General features: G+C 65.2%; 1 protein-coding gene across 1 annotated transcript in view; it reads left to right on the plus strand.

Moving 5' to 3' along the window:
- Nucleotides 1–22,017, plus strand: part of NFATC1 (nuclear factor of activated T cells 1) — a 123,189-nt gene that overhangs the window by 61,635 nt on the left and 39,537 nt on the right. The window contains 3 exon segments of the mRNA XM_062201825.1: nt 6,233–6,288; nt 9,711–9,843; nt 20,969–21,622. Coding sequence (XP_062057809.1) covers nt 6,233–6,288; nt 9,711–9,843; nt 20,969–21,622 — 843 coding nt within the window.

Here is a 22,017-nt window from a genome sequence, read left to right on the forward strand (position 1 = left end):
GAGGTGCAGGCTCAGCAAGTGTTCCCTCCACCAGAGCAGGGGCCCAGCCCCAGCCCAGGGTCAGGCCATGCAGGCTGGGTGTGCAGGTGAGGGTCCAACAGCCAGTGGCAAAACCAGATCAGAGCCCGACCCAAGACCCCAAGACAACAGACCGCGGCCCCCAGCCCTGCACACAGGCCGCACTCTGCCCCTGCCACGACGGGCACAGCTGAGACAAAGCTGTTGGAGAGAAGAAGGGCCAGGCTGGGCAGGAAAGGGCACTGATCCAGGTGCTCCTTGAAGCGTGGGCTGACCGAGGGCTTTCCCTGGAGCTTCTAGAGCCTTCCGCACTGAAGAGAATTCTGCACGTGGCCTGAGGACAGGCTGAGGGCTCACTGTGAGCTCAGCCTGTGTTTTGAAAATCAATCGTTAAGTTTGAAGTTTGATTTATCTGAAAGACAGACAAATCTTCTATCTGCTGCTTCAGTCTCCAAATGCCTTTGGGAGCCAGGACTGGGCCAGGCAGAAGCCAGGACCAGGAGCACACGGTCTGAGTCTCCATGTGGCGGCAGGGACCCGAGTCCCTGAGCCAGCACCTGCTGCCTCCCAGGGGGCACGCTAGCAGGACGCAGGATCGGAAGCAGAGGAGCTGGAAGGGATTTCAGCCAAGGCACCAGGCGCTCACCCCATTTCAGTCTGACAGAACGGGGTGCCCACGGGCAGGGCTCCCAGTGGCCAACAGAGTGGCTCTCACTGCTGCTAGAGTGCCCAGTGTCAGCTGTCAGGGATGAGGATGCCGCCTTGCTGGGCCTCTCCCCGCACCCGACAGGCGCCAAGTGGGGGTCCCTGTGCAGACAGGAGATCTCCAGAGCCCCTGGGGAGCAGCTCTGTCCCCAGGCTCCAGAGAGCATCAGCCGGGAGGGGAGGTCGGTGTGCTGTGCACGGACATGTTCACACATGGGAATGTGAGTGTGGGGGTGCGAGTGCTTCTGTGTGCTTGCACACGTGTCCCAGGCGTGTGTGTGCTTGCACCCTCTGGAGACCTTGCAGAGGGCACCTGCTGCCCCTCCGTGCTGTGCCAGCAGTGACCAGAGCTCTCGCGTCCCCTGAGATCATGGTGGTCCCAGCAGGGGACAGGCAGCCAGAGTGGGCCGTGTTTCACCTGCTCTGCTTGGGGGACTGCCGCTCACGTGGTGGGCCTAGGGGGTCCTGTCAGCACGGGGTCACCTGCTCCCTCGAGGGTTGCTGGACGCTTCTGTGAGCGCTCACCAGGTGTCAGTGCCGCGGACGTGGGGCCACTCAGCCTGAAACTACGGCTTAGTGCGTCGGAAAGCTCCCTCCTTCCGTTTCCCTGGCGCCCAGCAGGGCTGCAGTGCCATGAGCCTCGCTCACACACGGCAGCATTCGTCACGGAATAAAAATACCACGGTGCTGATCTGGTCAGGCGGGGCTCAGGCCGGGCCAGCAGCGCGTGGCTGTGGGGCTGGACAGAGCTCCGCTCACTCTGGGGTGGGGACAGCCATGGGCAAGGGGGCTGTGTTCTTAATGGCCCCGGGTGAAGGACTGGTGCGCAGTTCCCAGCTGAAACTCTAATCTGCACGTGTCTCAGGGGGAGAGGAACTTGGAGTTGTAGCTGTGATGGAGCCCATCCCATGGGACCTTCCCTGGCGCTGCCCAGCCAGCACAGGGCTCGGAGCCAGCAGGTGCCACCCTGACACCTCCCGGTGCCCAGGGCCATGGGGGCCGTGGCCACAGCTAGGTGCTGGGGAACTCAGTGCTGACTGGCTGAGGACTGACCTCTGGACTCAGAGCCCACAGCAGAGAGCGCAGCTTGTAGCTGCTGGTCAGGCGTGGGGGTGGGGGCACATTGACCCCGTGACCCTTGGAAGCTCTTCTCCGCTGACGTGGGGACCTGTGGGGTGGGAGCAAGGCAAGGCCTGCCGGGTTGCCTTTGCCTTTCCCCTGCGTAGGGGGAGTGGCCCAACGTGTAGCGGGGGCCAGGGCCAGAGAGGTGTCACCTGTGACCTGCTCTGCGCTGGTCTCATCCTGCTCCTCCCGGCTCAGCCCTGGGGCTGAGGAGTGGGCATGCTGAAGGCATCGCGCACACCCAGCCTCCTTTCAAGGTGGAGCAGCAGCGGCTTCCTGCGCAGAGGAGGAGCTGGGCGTGCGCCCCTGCCCCCACAGCAGCTGCACTGAGTGGTGACCCACAGTCCAGGCAGGCACGTGGCCCACCATCCTGTGTCTGCACCATGGGCTCCCTCCGGACAGAAGCCTGCACCCCCAGCAGCCCCTCGCCAGCCCGCCACCGTGCTGTGGTCTGGGCACTGGTCCCCTGTGTCCCGTGCTCTCCCTCACACAGCCTTCTCAGGGTTCCTCTGTGGAGCAGTTGTCTGTCCTTCCCACAGCTGAGCAATGTCCCCTGTGTGCCGGCCACATTTCCTTTGTCCACTGGACAACTGCTGGTCGTGGGCGGTTCCCCCTTGGTGTTGTCGTGTGTGCAGCTGCCGTGGCACTCCTGATGAGTTTCTGGGTGGATTAGTGTCCACCTCTGGCGGGCACATGCCGAGAGGGGAGCTGCTGCCCCACGGGGTGGTCGTGGTGTCTCTTGCGCATGTCCCTCTGTCGCTCCTGTCCTCACACCCTTATTTGGGATAGTGCTGGGTGGAGCGCTTTGTCTCGTATCCTCCTAGCTGCCTTAACAATGTGGTGGCCATTCTATCTCTCTCTCTCTCTTTTTTTTTTTTTTTTTTTTAAGATTTATTTATTTATTTGAAAGGCAGAGTTACCTACAGGTGGGGGTGAGGGGAGGTCTCCCATCTGCTGTTTTGCTCCCTAAATGGCTGCAGTGGATGGATCTGCACCAGTCTGAAGCCGGGAGCCTGGAGCTTCTTTCTCCCACGTGGGTACAGGGGTCCAAGCACCTGTGCCATCTTCTACTGCTTTTCCAGGCCATAGCAGAGAGCTGGACTGGAAGTGGAGCAGCCGCATGTGGGATGCGGGCACTGCAGGCAGCAGTGTTACCCGCTCCGCCACAGCGCCGGCCACTTCGATCCATCTCTTGTGGCCATGTTCAGGAGGGGGTGGCACAGTGTCACTGTCCAAGTGCCAGCCGGGCTAATCCCAGAGTGGCCGGTTCTCTTCCAGTGCAGCACCGTGCGGGAGTCGGAGAGGACAGGGCTGCTCGCTGTCCCGAACGAGGGGCTGCCGCCTCCTGCTCACCCACTGCGGAGCCTCCCTCGCTGACGCCCTGGAGGGTCTCCCTGGTCACTGCACCGCAGACAGGCAGCTCCTCCTCAGTGCCTACGCGGCTGCCCTCCTGGTCACAGTGGACAACGTGCCCCAAAGGCTGCCATGCCTCGGGCCTGGGCCAGGCCCCCAGTCCCCTGTGCCCTCTGTGTGACTGTGCCGCCCCTGAGCTCCCGCTCCTTAACCCAGTGACCTCGCGGGCCTGGGCTGTCCCGCCCCCGGTGGGAGAGCCCGGCAGGGACTCAGGCACCCAGGAGGGCTGAGCCCTGGCTGCGGCCCCAGCAGGATGAGAAGCAGTCTCAGGAAAGCTGGCGGCTCCGAGGTGGCGCTTGCTTCCTGCTCGGAAACAATGTGTCAGCCCAGCGGGGCCTGCGGGGCCTGCGGGCCAGGCAGCGGGCGTGGCGGGGAAGCCTTTCCGATGACTCAGCCACAGGGAATCCCCCAATGGTTTGGAACATTTTTACTCTGGACTGAGAACCTGGGAGCTGCTGATAAGGCTGAAGCACAAAGGCCCTTTCAGCGCTGACCGCTCCCTCCTGCTGGAGGCCGCCGGCCTGCGCGTGGGCTCTGCCGGGGAGAGAGGCCTCGGCCCGCGCGTGGGCTCTGCCGGGGAGAGAGGCCTCGGCCCGCGCGTGGGCTCTGCCGGGGAGAGAGGCCTCGGCCTGCGCGTTGCTGCTCCTCAGGGTCGCCCGTGGGCAGGGGACCTGAAACAACGATCGCTCGGCAGCTCCGGCTCCCTCAGAGCAGCCGCTGTGCGTGCCTGCCTGCCTGCCTTACGTCTCTTATTATCTACAGAGACAGAGAGACAGCGAGGTCTTCCATCCGCTGGCTCACTCCCCAAATGGCCACAATGGCCGGGGCTGGGCCAGACTGAAGCCAGGAGCCAGGAGCTTCTTCCAGGTCTCCCTCACAGGTGCAGGAGCCCAAGGACTCGGGCCTTCATCTGCTGCCTTCCTAGGCGTGTTGGCAGGGAGCTGGGTCGGAGGTGGAGCACCTGGGACTCAAGCCGGCACCCGCGCGGGATGCTGACACAGCAGGCAGAGGCTTCGCACGCTACGCCACAGTGCCTGCCCCAGGTGTTTCTGACGTAAAGGACAGCAGCTGGTTCGTGGTCTTGAGCAGAAATGGACGAGCGAGAGGCCTGTGTCCTGGGCTGTGCACGGAAACAGGGCTGGTGTCTGAGGGCGCCCGTCGCCCAGCTGGCAGGTGCCCTGGGCCCAGGGAGCTGCGTGGTTGCCTCTACCTCACGTTGTCTCTGTTGCTTCTCTGTGCTTCTTAGGCACGAGAGGCCCCGTGTGCTTTGTGGTTGCCATGCCAGGCAGCGGCGGTGGGCTCTCCAGGACTGGCGGCGCTCACAGCTCCTCACCCGGGCCCCGCGCTCTGCTCCCTGCCTTGTTGTCCAGCCCCAGTCCGCACCTGGACACAGCAGCGCCCCCTGCCTGGAGCGTGTGACTCGCAAGTGAGCTGCCTCCGGGTGCTGGCCTAGGCCCCCCTTCTCGGTCGCTTTCTCAGTGAGACTGCAGTGTGACTGCAGCCAGGCGGGGCCCCGCCAGGCAGGTGGCAACACCACAGCCGGTCGCACAGGGGTGGGGCAGAGTCAGGCCTTGTCCTAGGAAAACTCACAAGTTGCTTTGAAAGAAAATAGAGACTTGGTCATGTGAAGGGCAGTTTGACGTCTGTACACACGGGCAGGGAGGGGCCCGGCAGTGGTGTGGGCCTGTCTGGATTGCATCGTGGGGCCACAGGCACCAGGGAGCCCCGGGACTCCCTGTGCTCCCTCCCCAGAGCCCGAGGGCGTGCTGCCACGTGAGTGAGCGGCTGTTTTCCGTGGAAGAGGGACGGGGCCATCCCTCTGGTCGAGACTGCTTTGTCCCCAGGTGGGTTTGTCTGGTGCAGCTGAGGCTGGGAGCCCCCACGTGACCCCCATCCCGCCCTCGGCTGCTGCCCGCCCAGCGCAGGGAGAGGAAGAGGGCGTCCTGCCGGGCTCAGCAGCCGGGCCCGAGTGTGAGCATGGCAGACCCACGTGCGCGGCCTGCAGCTGCGCCTGGGCACTTCCTGCACGCTGGGGGAGGGAAGAGGCCCCCAGAGGAGGCTGTCGCTGTCCCCAGATGAGGCCCCGAGGAGCCGGCTGGCCCGGCAGGGCCTCGAAGGCGCAGAGCCCACGGCAACCTTTCACCTGGGAGCCCACTGGGCTAGGGTTAAAAATCCCTCCAGTTTTAGCCGGTGCCGCGGCTCAGTAGGCTAATCCTCCGCCTTGCGGCGCCGGCACACCGGGTTCTAGTCCCAGTTGGGGCACCGGATTCTGTCCTGGTTGCCCCTCTTCCAGGCCAGCTCTCTGCTGTGGCTAGGGAGTGCAGTGGAGGATGGCCCAAGTGCTTGGGCCCTGCACCCCATGGGAGACCAGGAGAAGTACCTGGCTCCTGCCTTTGGATCAGCGCGGTGCGCTGGCCGCAGCCCGCCGGCCGCAGCGGCCATTGGAGGGTGAACCAACGGCAAAAAGGAAGACCTTTCTCTCTGTCTCTCTCTCTCTCACTGTCCACTCTGCCTGTCAAAAAAAAAAAAAAATCCCTCCAGTTTCGCACTTCTGGGTCCTGATGTGGCAGCGAGTGGTCAGGAAAGGCTTTCCTCGTGCCCCAGGCCGTTCTCCTGAGCGGGGATGGGGCCAGGCCTTGAGTGAGGCCTATTAGGGTCGCTCTGGCTGCTTCTGTCATATCCTGGGGACGGGACCCAGAGGCAGGGCTGCACTCCGAGGCCACACACCTCCCGCTGGATGTGGGGCTGGGGTGGAAGGAGCCCCGGGCACAGGTCTTTGGGCCCTACCAGGTTCGCAGTGCCCAGCATTGCAGACTGGGCCCGTGCATGCTGTCCCAGCCTGGAGGGCCAGCCACCTTTCTGGAGAGAGGTCATCTCCACCCCACTCTCCGGGGCCCTGGGCCTGGGTCATGGGGGAGGAGTCGGGGTGCCCTCCACTCACAAAGTAACAGCCTCGCCCTGCCCTGCCTTCCAGATGGCCACCATGTCTGGGAGATGGAAGCCAAAACCGACAGAGACCTGTGCCAGCCGGTGAGTACCCTGCCTGCCCTCCGTTGCGCACGGGCCCCAGTCAGAGGCCAGGGAAGCCGAGCACTGTGCACTCAGGGCAGAGAGGATGCTGGGCAGAGCCTCAGCCTCTGCTCCCAGGGAGCACGTGTGCCGGCTGTGCTCCCATCCTGGTCCCACGCAGCCCACACAGAGCAGACCCCACATGGTGGCTGCCCACAGAGGCCACGTGTTCCCAGCCTCCCACATGGGTGCCCAGCCCTGGCCGGGATGTGCCACGCCGCCCACAAGCAGACTTCAGCTGGGAGAGGCCGGCAGTGAGTGAGCATCACCCCTCCAGGAGCACGGGGCCGAGGGGCAGGGAGGCCATGGAGCTCCTGAAGCTGCTGATGCCAGAGGCCGAGTGCTGCGGCTCCGTGTGTGTGGCCACGTGGCGTGTGTCAAAGGTGTGCTCCATCCGCCACGTCACACAGCATCCCAGTGCCTGACAATGAGGATTGTTTCTATTATTGGCTAATTTTACAGACTATTTTTAGATCTTTATTTGAAAGGTGGAGAGACAGCAATACAGGCAGAGCTCTTCATCCACTGGTCCATTCCCCAGTTGCCCGCCACAACGAGGGCTGAGCCAGGCCAAAGCCAGGAGCCAGGAACTCCGCCTGGGTCTCCCATGTGGGTGCTGAGGCCCAAGCACCCTGGTCATCACCTGTTTCCTCCCAGGGCTGGAGTCTGGAGCCAGAGCTGGGGCTTGACCAGGCACTCTCATGAGATGCGGGTGGCTTAACCGCCGAGCCGAAGGCCTGCCCCTGCAGACTGCTTGTCTGAAGTCCGTGTCGCCTCCCCCGCCGCCCTAGCTGGCGTTGCAGAGGTCCATCCTCAGAGTCTGTCTGTGTCTCCAGGAGTCAGCAGACAGCTGGGTCTCCGTCTGTGTTTGGTGTGCTCAGAGCACGGATGGGTAAAGGCTCTTCGCAGTCGGATTTCCATCCACTGTTTAATTTTTTGAGTGTTTTGCTTAGTCTCAGAAAAGCGGTAGGAACTTTAGGTTAATATAACATCAGGGCTAGCAAGTGGTGTTTTAAGAAATTCAGAATTCCCCAAGCTCCACACTCACTCTGCCCACCACGGAGGTGTCTGGGTGGCCTGTCATGTCGTCTGCACGTGCCGCCACACAGCGTAAGTGGAGGTGCTGTTGTTCCGAGACATCCTAGGGACAGAGGGCTGGGCTCTTACCTTACCCTTCTGCAGCGGGAGGGCATCAGGACAGGGCAGGGAGCTGGCCTTGCCGAGCCGTCTCAGTCTGTGTGTCCTGGTGGGGGAGGCTCTCCGGGCATTCCAGCAGCTGCCTGCTGGTCTCGGGCCTGCCCACCCTGCCCGGCTGCCTGCTGGTCTCGGGCCTGCCCCCCCTCCCCGGCTGCCCGCTGGTCTCGGGCCTGCCCACCCTCCCTGTTCTCGCGGCAGCTCTGTCTGAGAGAGTCCTCTGCTGTGCGATGCACACCCCCACAGCAGCAGGTGCACAAGCCCCTGCCTGCCCCCAGGGTCCCTTGCAGCCCGCAGCTTCCACTCAGCTGACTTTCTTGCCCCCACCTGAGTGGCCCTAGGGCAGGATAGACATGTGGGTACAAATGCACCATGTTGCAGGTGTCATTTTTTTCTTTTTAAATAGGATTTACTTATTTACTTGAAAGAGCGATGGGGAAGGAAGGGAGAGATCTTCATCTACTGGTTCACTCCCTAAATGGCCAGGGCTGGGCCAGGCTGAAACCAGGAGCCAGGAAAGCCATGTGAGACTCCCGTGGGGGTGCAGGGGCCCGTGTGGGCCACCTTCATGCCTTCCCAGGAGCAGTAGAAGGGAGCTGGGTCGGATTCGAACCAGTGCTCTGATGAGGGATGCCGGTGTCACAACAGTGGCTCGGCCTGCTGCCCACAGTGCTCCCCCCGGAGCCGTTGTTTAAACAGGATGGATTGTGTGTGCAGGCAGTCTGTAATGAAGTCTGTGAGCTTAACGAAGACAGTGGATGTTCTCCCAGTGTCACTGAGGTGTGCTGCAGGGCTGTGCCAGTGCCCCGGGAGCTCCCTGCCCTGCGTGTCTGGGAAGCAGGCTCCAGTGGAGACAGTACTTGTGTCATTGGGTGCTGAGAAAGCTGATGTGCCCCAGCCTGTGCCCACACGGGGCGTGGCCCTGGCCCCAGGGTCCCGGCCGCACACCGCTGTCCTTCCTAACTCATATTTACGGTCAGCCTGAGCAAGGTCCTTGCTCTCTTCATTTCCTCTGTAAAGACCAACTCCACAGTGGCGGCCAGGGGCCGGCGCCGCCTGCAGTGTCTCCTTCCGTGTAACTGTGGCTCAGAGGGTGCCAGTGCCCTGGGTCAGACACACACAGCTCCAGTGACCCCCCCCCCCCTTCGTGGGGCCGGCTATCCTGCACTGTGGCCTCCAACATCCACGTGTGCGTTGGCTCTGAATCTTCCAGAGACGCCCAGGAGGGCACCAGAGGAAGTGAGGGTAATGACAGAATAGTTTGCCAGGAGCAGGTGCGGCCCTGGGGGTGGAGCTTGTGCTGGGTCCAGGGGTCTGTGGGTGCCCAGCTGGGCCTCCCCCTCCTGAACCGGCTTGGACCCAAAGCTCTCTCCAGTTCTCTGTGTCTGATGTTCTGAAATTTCATTAACACATTCAATCAATTTCAATATGAAACTGGGAAATAAGCTACAGCTAATTACGTTAACAAAAGAAGTCAGACAAGGGATTTTTTTTCACATGTTTTCCCTACTTGTTAGACTGAAATCATGGGGTTAACAGGTGTGTCAGGACACCTGCCCCCTGCCCCTCGTGCCTAGTGCAAGCCCAGCATCCACGTGCAGTCAGGCAGCTGGGGCCTGGGCGCCCCCGCCCCTGCCCCCAGCCGTGATCTTCACGTGCTGTGCCACCCCGGCACAGTATCCGTACTTGAAAGAGCAAGGTTTCTGTAAAAACACTGCTGGATTTCACTTTTAAAATGTGATAAGGCCACAGCAGCCGCCGCCCGCGGTCCCGTGTTCTCAGCCTGAGTGTGGTGCCAGTGCTGCGGTGGGCCTGGGGTCTGAGCCAGCTGTTGGGCCAGGGTCACAGCCCCCATGCTAGAGCCAGTGTCAGTACCCAGCTGCCCTGGGGCCTCACAGGTGCTCCAGCACACGGCCGTGCTTTCCATCCGTTTCCTGCTGGCCACCGAGCCGCGGTAGACGGCGCAGCCAGCCTCGTGCCAGGGCAGCCGCTGTCTGCTATGAAAACCCACCCTGGGCCCCGGGGCGCCAGGCAGCCTGGCCTTCAGTCCCAGAGTCTCCGGGGCTCAGGACAGCGGGGCCCAGCGCTTCTCGGTGGCCTGGTGGCTGCTCTGAGTGCCTTCAGGGGCCGCCTCAGCTGTGGCCGGGACGGTGGGGGCTCACTGCGTCCTGTCTGCCGTGTCTCCCCAGCACTCCTTGGTGGTGGAGATCCCGCCCTTCCGCAACCAGAGAATCACCAGCCCGGTGCAGGTCAGCTTCTACGTGTGCAATGGCAAGCGGAAGCGAAGCCAGTTCCAGCACTTCACCTACCTGCCCGCCTCGGGTAACTCCGTCTTTCTGGCTGTGAGCCAGGCGCGGGCTTGCTCTGCGGGGTGGTGTGGCTGCGGGCAGCACGGGTGTGGTGCACGTTGTCCCGAGAGGAAGACCCCCCCCTCGGAAGAGGGCAGCTTGTGAGGCCTGCCCTGGCCTTCGCTCCCCTGCTGGGCCGTGTGCGGCCCTGTCCGTTGCACTGTCAGAGGCCAAGACCTGGTGCAGGTGTAGAGTCTGTAGGGGTTAAGGTGGGACAGCAGGCAGCCGTGGCCTCTGCAGGCGCCGTCAGCGTGACCCTGTGCTGTTGGGCTGAGCACCCTCCTCCCTACCCTGTCCGTCACACGTCTCTCGGGGCAGGTCCTTTTCGCTCAGACAGAAGGGGGGCCCTCGGGTCCTGGCTTCCGGGGAGGTGCGGAGCACAGACGTCGTCGCCATCCTTAGTTGTCCTGTGCTTCCTCCGTTCTCGTGCCTCTGTCCTAGGAACCCAACCGTGTGTCATGTCAAGAGGGAAATTTTATACCAAAGCTAACTGCCAAATCAGCTACATTGTTATCTCAATAAAATCAAGATTGTATTTTGAAGGTTTCAGTTTTCATTTGCTGTAGACTAGTTAATACGAACGTCTGGAGTATCCACGCTGGCCTGAGACTCAGGACTCGCTGTTTAACTGGCGCGTGCTGGGTTTTGCTGCAGAGTTGCAAGAGTGCCCGGGGCAGGACCTGCTGCTGGGGTGGGTGGGTCAGTGTGTGGTCTCAGGACCCCCGATGTTCTTGGAATGAGGAACAGAATAGCTAACAAGGCTTTGGAGATAGAATAGTTGTGTCCTAACTAAACTTTGAGTGTGGTTGACCAAGAATTGAATATTTTAAGGAAAACGTAGACTTTCTAAAGACAAACCATTTTCCGAAGCAGCCCCAAGAACAGCGTGGACGATGGTTGTCCGTGTTTGCTCGCACACCGTGGCCCTGCCGCAGGTTTGTGCAGCACTGAGCCTTAGCGTCAGAGGCGGGCATGGCCTGTGCATGTCCCGTGCTTGCCCTCTGCAGGCAGGAGGCCGGGGTGCCCCAGATCAGAGAGCCAGCTCATCTCCCCTGTGTCTGCCCCAGCACGCCCTCCCTCTGTTGCACGTCCAGAGCCCGAGGCCCCGTGTACCCCAGCACATGGCTGCCCATGGCCCCAGCCTGCTCCACACAGCGCACGTCCCCCGCCTCAGCTTGGTCCCGGGAGCCGGGATCCCCTTCCTGCCTCACGAGGGCTCCTCCGGCAGAGACCCCAGGCCTCGTGGGACTGCGTCCCAGTGCTGCCTGCAGGCTGTCCGAGTGTGATGTTGATACAGGGATGGCCGGCAAGGTGGACCTGTGCGCCCACAGCCTGCCTGTGTGCCTGGGCTTGGCACAGCCCCTGTGAGGTGGCCCTTGGCTCTGCCCTTGGGAGAGCTGACTGCTGTGCCGGGACAGCCGACAGTGCTTGCTGGGAGAGCGTTGGCTGTGTTCTGCGTGGTTCTTCTCTCTGTAAACCTTGGCGTGGGGCAGCGCAGTTTTCCTGCACGCACCTGCACCCCTCTTCTGTAAGGGGCCAGCCTGTGGCAGCTGCAGGGTCTGCTCACTGCAGGCGCCACCCCTGTGCCCCTTCCCACGGCTCGGGCGGCCCAGGGCAGCAGTGAGGGGAGGGGAGCAAACCCGCTCAAACCCCGTGGGGTTCGGCATCGGGCACAATCAAGTCTCCAGGCTTTCCTTTGGAACCGGGTGAGGATGCTTCCCTGCCCATCTCACATAAACCAGGCGGGCCTTGGGTTGCTCGTGGGGCAGGGACAGCGCGGGCCTGCAGCTTCTGGCATCGGCGTCACTGAAGGCCAGGCCGGAGGCTGCAGGGAGCCCACCCGGGACAGGGGCCCCTGCCCGGCCCCTCCCTGGCCCCTTCTTCTGAAGGCAGCACACTCCCCAGGGCAGGCTGTGTGGCCTGGGGTCTGTGACGGGCCTGGAAGGTCAGTGGGCTTCCATTCAGCCTGTCCCAGGGCCCCGGTGCTCAGTGCGGAGCAGCTACCCCTGCTGCTGGGACCCCTGCAGGGAGCATGCGCGGCCAGGGAAACGCTTGTGTGTGGCCCCTGCACCCTGCGCAGGTGAGCCCCATGTACAGCTGTGGGGGATCTCCCCCCTCCGAGCTGCAGGTGCACAGCTGTGGGGAGTCTCCCCCACCTCGAGCCGCAGTGCACAGCTGTGGGAGTCTCCCCCCACCGAGCCCCAGTGCACAGCTGTGGGGGATCTCCCCCCTCCGAGCTGCAGGTGCACAGCTGTGGGGAGTCTCCCCCACGCCAAGCCCCATGCACAACTGTGGGAGTCTCCCCACCCCGAGCCCCAGTGCACAGCTGTGGGGGGTCTCTCCCCCCCGAGCCCCAGTGCACAGCTGTGGGGAGTCTCTCCCCCTTCCCAAGCCCCAGTGCACAGCTGTGGGGGAGTCTCTCTCCCCCCAGAGCCCCAGTGCACAGCTGTGGGGGATCTCCCCCCTCCGAGCCGCAGGTTCACAGCTGTGGGGAGTCTCCCCCCCCAGCCCCAGTGCACAGCTGTGGGGAGTCCCCCCCCCGAGCCGCAGGTGCACAGCTGTGGGGGGGTCTCTCCCCCCTGAGCCCCATGCACAGCTGTGGGGAGTCTCCCCCTCCGAGCCGCAGGTGCACAACTGTGGGGGGTCTCTCCCCCCCTGAGCCCCAGTGCACAGCTGTGGGGAGTCTCCCCCCCCCCGAGCCCCATGCACAGCTGTGGGGAGTCTCCCCCCCCCGAGCCTCAGGTGCACAGCTGTGGGGAGTCTCCCCCCACCCCGAGCCCCAGTGCACAGCTGTGGGGAGTCTCCCCCCCGAGCCGCAGGTGCACAACTGTGGGAGTCTCCCCCCACCCCGAGCCCCAGTGCACAGCTGTGGGGGGTCTCCCCCCACCCCGAGCCCCAGTGCACAGCTGTGGGGGGGTCTCTCCCCCCCGAGCCCCAGTGCACAGCTGTGGGGTCTCCCCCCCCGAGCCGCAGGTGCACAGCTGTGGGGGGTCTCTCCCCCCCGAGCCCCAGTGCACAGCTGTGGGGTCTCTCCCCCCCCAAGCCGCAGGTGCACAGCTGTGGGGGGTCTCTCCCGAGCCCCAGTGCACAGCTGTGGGGGGGTCTCTCTCTCTCCACCCTCCCCAGAGCCCTAGTGCACAGCTGTGGGGGAGTCTCTCCCCCCGAGCCGCAGGTGCACAGCTGTGGAGGGGAGTCTCTCTCCCCCCAAGCCCCAGTGCACAGCTGTGGGGGAGTCTCTCCCCCCCCCAGAGCCCCAGGTCACAGCCGTGGAGGGGTGTCTTCCTCCCCGGAGCCCCAGGTCACAGCCATGGGGGAGTCTCTCTCCCCCCAGAGCCCCAGGTCACAGCTGTGGGGGAGTCTTTCACCCCCCAGAGCCCCAGGTCACAGCCGTGGGGGAGTCTTTCACCCCCCAGAGCCCCAGGTCACAGCCGTGGGGGTGTTCTCCTCCCCCCTCCCAGAGCCCCAGGTCACAGCCGTGGGGGTGTCCTCCTCCCCCCTCCCAGAGCCCCAGGTCACAGCCATGGGGGAGTCTCTTCCCCCACCCAGAGCCCCGGGTCACAGCCGTGGGGGTGTCCTCCTCCCCCCTCCCAGAGCCCCAGGTCACAGCCGTGGGGGAGTCTCTTCCCCCACCCAGAGCCCCAGGTCACAGCCGTGGGGGTGTCCTCCTCCCCCCTCCCAGAGCCCCCGGTCACAGCCGTGGGGGAGTCTCTCCCCCCCCCAGAGCCCCGGGTCACAGCCATGGGGGAGTCTCTCCCCCCCCCCCAGAGCCCCGGGTCACAGCCGTGGAGGGGTGTCTTCCTCCCCCCAGAGCTGTCTAGGTTTCTCGTGGTGGATGCCTCTACCTGTGCCTGCATTGTCTTTGGGCGGAAGAAGGAGCTGTGTGGCCGTGGTGTGGGGCCAGGAGCCCCGTCTTGAAGTGAGGATTCTGGTGCGCCAGTCTCATTGGGTTGGGTGATGGCATCCACGTGGCCTGGGGCCCCTGGAGGCTGCGTGCTCCCTGGCTCGAGTGGGGCAGGGCCTGGGGGCCTCTTTACAGAAGAAGCCCAGCTGTGATCAGAGCTTGGCGTGCAGCCAGTGCTTCCCAGGACGGAGCAGTGGGAGCCACAGGCTCTCGGGCCCCAGGACGGAGCAGTGGGAGCCACAGGCTCTCGGGCCCCAGGACGGAGCAGTGGGAGCCACAGGCTCTCGGGCCCCAGGACGGAGCAGTGGGAGCCACAGGCTCTCGGGCCCCAGGACGGAGCAGTGGGAGCCACAGGCTCTCGGGCCCCAGGACGGAGCAGTGGGAGCCACAGGCTCTCGGGCCCCAGGACGGAGCAGTGGGAGCCACAGGCTCTCGGGCCCCAGGACGGAGCAGTGGGAGCCACATGCTCTTGGGTCCGCCAGGCTCAGCTCTGTTGTCTGACCGGTGCCAGTCGCCCGCCTGCAAGGGCCGCGTCCTCCTGTGGGCTCTGGTGCTGCCGCTGTATCTCCTGGGCCCCTGTGTGAGCGAGCGTGGCCAGTGTTAGGAGGTCCCCTGCATGGCCAGACCGTCCACAGGACACACTGCCCTGCTGTGATGAGACCCACTTGTGCCCGAGGGGCCAGGAGAGAGGCCAGTGCTGGCCTGCGGTCCCCTTCGGTTGAATAGCAGGGAGGCAGGAGTTGCACTTCATGGAGAGGAGCCAACTCCACCCCCGGCGGCTGCCGGTGAGCCCCGCGCCTGGAATCCACCTCCACCTGGAGGGGCAGGCAGGGGCCTGGGTTTCAGTGTTGTTTGTGCTGTTGGGTCCAGAAATCATAGTGCCAGAGGGGAGGCCCACAGAAGGGGAGCTGGGCCCGGGCTCGATGGAGCGCAGGGCTGCTAGGGGCGCGTTGGTGACACAGCGGGCCTGCGGCCTGGCCAGAGGCCCAGGCTTGAGGCCCCGACGAGCAGCTTGTCGATTGAGGCTCTGATCTCAGGAGGCCTGGCTGGCGTGTGTGCCCAAGGCCTCAACAGCAGTGTCCTGTGGACGCGCTGCGGCCAGCAGCCTGTGTGTGCACTGCCCGGCCAGCCGCAGTCCTCTGGATGCCTAGCACTGACCTCACACTCAGCTTCTGCTGGCTCAGCCCAGAACTTGCGCCCTTTTTCTGGTTTGCACATCTCTGTGTGTGCAGGGCACAGCCCCTCGGCCGCCACCTTCCCAGGGGACGGTGTGTGCTTGGAGTGAGAGTGAACCAGCCCCGTCCGTGGTGGAGCCGGCCTGTGGCCAAGGGGCTGGGGCCGCGCTCCACCTCCACGTCCCGCCCTCCCTAACCTCTTCTCGGAGACAGAAGCCCTCACTTCTGTGGGGACCTCCAGCCCCCACCCCCCAGCCCCGCCGTCAGTGCCCAGGGCGCCGCAGGGAACTGGCACTGCTCCCAGCCCAGGGTCTCTTCTGATGAGAAGCTGAGTCTCGTGGTGATGGTGGGAAAACAGAATGGGCAGTGGGCCCATGGTGGCCTCGGGTCAGCTCAGAGGTGAGCCGGCCACTCCAGCTGCTGGCGTCTCCTGCGCTCAGCAGTGTGGCTGGCCCTGTGGACGTGTGGACGTTCTTCCAAGCCAGCCTGACCACAGGATAGCCGCGTTGCTGTGTGCAGAGGACCTGGCGCCCCATGTCCCCTGCAGGCCTGGCTGGGCTGGCGAGGCTCCTGCTGTGGTCTCCCAGGTCCCCGGATGCACGCCGTTCCAGCCAAAAAGTGAGGATCCCATTGTCTCTTTTCTTTTAGTTTTACGTATTTATTTGAAAGGCAGAGTGACGGAAGAGAGATCTTCCGTCCGCTGATTCACTCCCCAAATACCCACAGCGGCTGGGGCTGGGCCGGACTGAAGCCAGGAGCCAGGAACTCCATGTGGGTCTCCCACATGGGTGCAGGGGCCTAAGCACTTGAGCCGTCACTGGCTGCTTTCCCAGGTGCATTGGCAGGAATTGGATTGGAAGTGGAGCAGCTGGGGCTCGAACCAGTGCTCTGCTGGGGGTGCCAGTGTATCGAGTAGTGGCTCAGCCCGCTGGGCTGTGTTTCATGTTCTACTCCCACATATTAAACCTCACGCTGTAGAGGCGCTGAGAACCAGCGCTCACCTGTGAGGGTCCCACTGTAGAGGCCGCAGGTCCCTGCCTGCAGCCCGGCTCCCAGCAGGTCTCCCCGTGGTAGGAGGACTCAGATTAAGATGACCAGAGAGGCATGGACCCCTAATGCTAAGTGATAATGCAGGCATCTTAGCCACCTCACAGGAAACGCACGTGGACACACGTGCACACACGTGTTTACATGTGGACTCATGGACATGCATACACTACACAAGGCACATACATGTGTGTACATGTACACTAGCACACATGCACACACATGCATGTGGACACACGTGTGCACACTCGCCATGAGCTTCCTTGGGCCCTGCGTGTGCAGACACAGGACAGGATGTGAGGGGGAAATGGCCCCAGACTTCGGAGATGAGGGCAGGCACAGCGAGGGGACAAGCACTGGTGTGTGCGCCGTGTGGCCCGAGGACAGACCCTGAGCTGGGCGTGTTGTCCTGCAGGGGGTCCGGGAGCCACAGTGGAAGTGTGGTCAGCCAGGGCGGGAAAGTGGCCGCGGCACGCTGCAGCCGAGCGGGACGCGGGCTGGGGAGCTCTGCCTGGGAACCTGCGGGCCGGGGGCCGCCCAGTTCTGAAGCAGCTGCGGTCAGAAGACCCCGGGGAGAGGCGACCCCTGTGTCCCACCTTGGGGGCTACCAGAGGCGTGAGCCCTGGGCACGCAGCTGCTCGCAAGGACGCTGCAGAGAGAAGCACAGGGCGGCCTAGCAGCTGCTGGGAGCGACCCCGTCGTGTGGTTCTGGCCGTGTGGCCTGTGCTGACCAGCTCTGCACCAGCTGCCCGGGGCGGCGGCGGAGTCTCCGAAGCTGTCCCCTGGAGAAGAGCCATGGGCCGGTGCCCCACAGACAGCAAGACCGGCCTGGCTCCCGCCCAGTGTTGGGCTCCTAGGAGGGGCGGGGTGGGCCGTGTGGGCCTTAGGGAAGTCCGCCCTGAGTCTCTGAGCCCTGGAGCCCTGGAGCAGGTGCCCGCGAGGACGGATGGAGTGCACAGCCCCGCCTCTGGCCTAACCACCCTGGGCCGGGGTGCCCCTGCCCACCGGCCTGCGGCTGCAGCCCCTCCGCCCTCGGACAGCCCCGGCTGCAGTCGCGCCTCTGGCTGTGGACGCTGACGCAGCGTGGGCAGGGAGCTGGGACAATCCCGCCTTTGTTTCCCAGGCCCCGCCTGGAACAGACGGCTTTTGTTCCCGCGCAGGACGCACCTGGTGAAGTAATTCAAGCTCAGGCGTTTGGGGTCGCTCAGTGGTGCAGTGAGCAGGGGGGGTCGCAGACCCGGCCCAGCCTCCTGCCACGCCGCTTGGCACCCTGAGACCTGGGCCCCCGCGCCTCCAGGCTGTGGGTCGACTTCCGGAAGGACACGGTGCTGTGCCTGTGGGAGGGTCTGCAAACGTCGAAACCCTGCGCCCAGCCCCCTGCTGCTCGCCTGACCCCGCCCACACCACGCAGGTTGGGAGCAGGGAGCTGTTGGGTGCCACACGCCTCACTGCTATGTCCGTGGTGGGTAGAGCCTGCTGCCTGTCTCATGTCCAGGGAGATGGCCTGGCAGACAGCGCCCTGTGGCTGCCCTGCCCTGAGAGGCGTCTGCTGTGGTGTGCCTGGGGCCTGGGGCTTTTCTGTCCCTTTGAGTCCTTTGGGGGCGGCCCTGGGGGCTCTGCCAGACCCAGACGGGGACACAGGCCAGCGAGGGTTTGCTGGGGGAGCTGACCTGCAGCCTTCCTGCTTTCTAAGCAGGGTGCCGCCCTCCGTGGACAGAGCCTGGCACACGCGTGGCCACCGCAGACGGATGCAGGATTGCCTCGTCCCATCACAGACCACAGGGTCTGTGGCCGAGGCAGGTCCTTGGCACAAGGGCCTGGGGCTGGGGAGGGGGCAGGCGAGAGGGGCCCAGGCGCTGGCCGCCTCTGCACCACCTGGCCCAGGGAGGTTGAGGGAGACGCGGGGACAGCCGTCCTTTCGCACAGGGCGGGCGCCTGGTCTCCGCTAGGGGCCCGTCTGTGACATCTGCTGGGCGAGCCTGGAAGCTGAAGGCTCCGCTTGCAGCCGTGGGGCGCTGGGGGCTGGGCCCGCTCTCTGACAGCCTCAGCGGTGTGGCCCTGGGGCGCTGGGGGCTGGCCCTGCTCTCTGACAGCCCAGCGGTGTGGCCCTGGGGCGCTGGGGGCTGGCCCTGCTCTCTGACAGCCTCAGCGGTGTGGCCCTGGGGCGCTGGGGGGTATGGCCCTGGGGCGCTGGGGGCTGCCCCCCCCCCCCCCGCCCTCTCTGACAGCCTCAGCGGTGTGGCCCTGGAGCTCTGGGGGCTGGCCCTGCTCTCTGACAGCCTCAGCAGCGGCTTGTGAAACCCCAGCTGCCTGCAGCCACACAGGAGGTTTCAGAAGGGCCCCGGCGTGGCGTGGACAGCGGGGGCTGACACCCGTGTGGGGCACTTGCCATGACCTGCGTCTGTGCACCACAAAGGCCCCGGGGAGAGGCGCATTGCCTGGGGCGACGGCTGGGAGAGGCAGCTGGCCCGCCTCACCACGCCCACCCTTGCCCTGTGGGGGACAGGACCAGGCTTGGGGTATCGGGTGCTCAGGAAGCTCTCTGGCTGCAGGCTCTGGGTCATGCTGTGTGCACCTGGCCCGGGAGCCCAGGGTGCTGCCCCCAGGTGTCTCCCAGGGGGCCAGCACTGTCTCGGGGCCCAGCCCTGGACTGGCCGTTCAGGGCTCAGGGCGTGTTCCGTACGTAACCACACACCTGATGCCTGTCCCAGAGGACAGGGCAGGGGTGCGGCTGGGGCGCTCACTGCTGCCCCGCCTCAGCTCTAGGAGCTTCCTGTCACACGGTGCCCCCCAGGGCCGGCAGCACAGGCCCAGGGGACACGGGCGGGGAGGGGCACTGCTTGTGCCGCAGGGCCTGTGCCCACCGCGGCGCCCAGCCCAGCGTGCCGGTCCTGGGTTGCTCTGCACCAGTAGGTAGGAAGCCAGGTCCCAGCAGCACTGCAGGATGCACTGTTCCTGTGGAAAGAGTCGCTGGTGCCCCGGCACCCTGGACCCTCTGCGTCCCCAGTGCCGTGGGCACCAGGTGGCCTTGAACAGGCCGCAGAGCGACCGCTTTCACTGCCGAGGCGGACGCGCCTGGTCCGCTCGGTGCCCAGCCTCTGTGGCTTCTGGCGTTGGTGGCCTGGCCCGGCCTCACTGCCTGTGATGGGGGGTGGTCTGGCGTCGGAGGCTGGGCCCGGCTGGGAATCCGGCGGGAGGGCGATCCCGTACTTAGAGCCTGGCCTTTGCCGTATTCACATCCCGGGGGCCGTTTTCAGCGACAGCTGTGCCCACAGTGAGCAGCTAGCTGACCACGTGCAGGCCTCACCATCCTGGACGCAGGGCGGCTCCTGGGACGCCCCCTGCAGAGCCGCAGAGCTGGGGGCGGGCTCGCCGCTGACGCAGCCCTGAGTTCCAGACAGAGGGCCTTCCAGTGCTCACAGGCCCTGCTTGGGGAAGGGGCGGCCCCAGCCAGGGCTGGGCGACGGCCGCCTGCCCATGCTGGGAGATGAATTGGGTTACGACGCTGTTTCCTGTTAAGTGTGAGGACGTCCATCTCACTCTTGGCAGCCGTCCCCACCCCTCCCCTCGCACAGCGGTCTGGCGAGCCTCGCGGGGAGCCGGCCCCTCCCCGTCTGCCTGGCAAGAGACCCAGCCCAGGAGGGGCACCCGCCGCCCCGTGGCCAGGCTGGGCTGAGGGAAGCCGTGGAGGCCCCGCTGATCAGGCCTCCACGGAGGGCTCCACGGGGGTCTCCGCGACGGGCGGCGGCCTGGCCCAGCCATGAGCAGCCCCTGCCTGCCCTGTGTGGCCAGCCCGCCCCACCCCTCCTCTGCCAGCCAAAGCTGGCTCTGCAGGCGTCCAGAGGTGCAGGCCACTGAGGATAAACCCTCCCACCTGTGTCAGAGCCAACACACGGGCATCCCCATCCACCAGGTTCAGCCTCTGGGGGCCGGCCCGCTCCCCTGACTGAACGGCAGCAGTTGAGGGTCCCGCTGGGAGCGGCCAGTGGCTCTCCGGTTGGATGCAGCACCACTGCCTGTCTTCAGGGCCTTGGCGCACAGGGCAGCCTGGCTGTGGGCCACAGCGCCACAGCGTCTGAGCAGTGAACGTGGCTGATGGGCAATCCTCACACCCCAGCTGTGGCTCCGCGTGTCCCCGGGGGCACGGGAAGCTCCCCAGCCCGGGGCCAGCACTGGCTGCCTCACTGCTGCCCGCTGTCCAAGTGCAGGGGCGGTGAGCAGGGACCGGGAGGCGGGTGCGGGGGACAGCACGGCGGGGCCCCAGCCGTTACTGCCTGGGTGTGCCTGGCAGCGTCTGTCGCCGGGACCCATCGGCACTTCCCAGTGAGGGGTTCTCTGGTTAGCACCAGCCCTCCCACTGCAGCCGAGCTTCTGGAAGACTCCGTGTGTATTGTTCACAGCTGTGGGTGACGCACAGGCACCCAGCCTGATGGGGAACAGATGTGTGGGCGTGCTGGCCGGAGCGCTCCGTGGGAGGTTTCTCTTCTCTGGACGTGGGGCACCTGGGCCATGTGTGGTCACACCCCCCAGATGCAGGGGCCCCGGCCCTGAGCCAGGAGCCTGGGGCCGCTGTGCCAGCCCCCGGCCTGGAGGAGCTCATTAGGGCCCTGGGGCAGGTGCTGTGGGGCAGAGCTGCCACGAGCACAGACAGGGCTAGGAGGTGCTCCCGCCACGGGAGGGGCCTGCTTAGTGATGACAGACGGCTCCGTGGGCCTCACTGGTGGCCGGCAGCCGTCCGTGCCGTGTGCAGGGTCACTGGGCTCTGCCAGCAGCAGCAGCAGTAGCAGCGCCTCCGGGTCCCCACGTCCGCTGCCGTGTGCCGTGCGGGCTTCGGCCACAGTCGGCGCGGGGCGGCTCCCATGCGGGCTCCACAGCCCACGACTCAGAGCTGTTGGGGGTGGAGGCACCTTCGGGTTCGCTTTGTCCTGTGAGCTGTCTGCAGCCTGCGCTGAGTGGACTTTTTCTCGTCCTAGCAGTTCCCATTATAAAGACGGAGCCCACCGATGACTACGAGCCGGCGCTGACCTGTGGACCAACGAGCCAGGGCCTGAGCCCGCTCCCGAGGCCCTGCTACAGCCAGCAGCTCCCCGCGCCGCCCGACCCCGGCTCCTGCCTGCTGGCCGGCTTCCCTGCCTGCCCTCCGCGGGGCCCCCTGATGCCAGCGCCGCCCCTCGCCAGCCCAAAGCTCCATGACCTGTCCTCCGTGGCCTACACTAAGGGCCTCGGCCAGCTGGGACTGCAGCAGCCGGCCGGAGAGGTGCCCCCCGTCCAGGAGGTGCCGGGAGCGCTGGCCGTGCACCCTGGGCCGCCCGAGCCGCCGGCCCCCGTCCTGCAGCCGCAGGTGAGTCCTCCTCCGAGCAGTAGCCGCTCCCTTGGTCACCAACACTCACTCTGTCCCAACAGCCCCTCTTGTCAACCTCCGCCCGCCACCCAAGAGCCCCACGGCCAGGCCCTCCCTCCGGCGACCGGCCACCCGCAGCACCACCTGCCGAAGGTTCAAGGACGTGAGTTTGCAGCCGCTGGGCCACGGCCACTGCCAGAGGTGCGTGAGGACAGTAGTAATTTGGCCCCTATTCCTGTAACGGTCAAGCGTGAACCTGAGGAGTTGGACCAGTTGTACCTGGACGATGGTAAGTGCCGTGGCCACACAGGCGTGGGCCCCAGCGCGTGCGCTCGGTGCTGTGCCGCGTCAGCTCCGTCTGGTGAACCGGCGGTGGGGTGGGCAGAGCAGAGGCCATGGGTGCTGGCCCAGGACATTCAAGCTGGAGGGAGGGGCCCCTGCCGGACGTGGCTCCCGCCAGGTGCCCCGGGTCCTGGCATCATGAGGGCGCCCAAGCCTGGTGATCCGTCGTTACGTGATGGCCTCACTGCGAGGGGCCTGGAGCTCAGTGGGTGGGACAGCGACAGAGCTCTGCTGACCGCACAGGGGACATTGCTGGGAAGGGCGGTGCCTGGAGCCCCTGCCACAGCCAGGCCAGGCTGTGAGTGAGATCTGTGAGCGCCGCGTCCTGCAGTGCTGATGAGC

This window comes from Lepus europaeus, chromosome 9 (assembly GCF_033115175.1).
Source record: "Lepus europaeus isolate LE1 chromosome 9, mLepTim1.pri, whole genome shotgun sequence".
NCBI classification, from domain to species: Eukaryota; Metazoa; Chordata; class Mammalia; order Lagomorpha; family Leporidae; genus Lepus; species Lepus europaeus.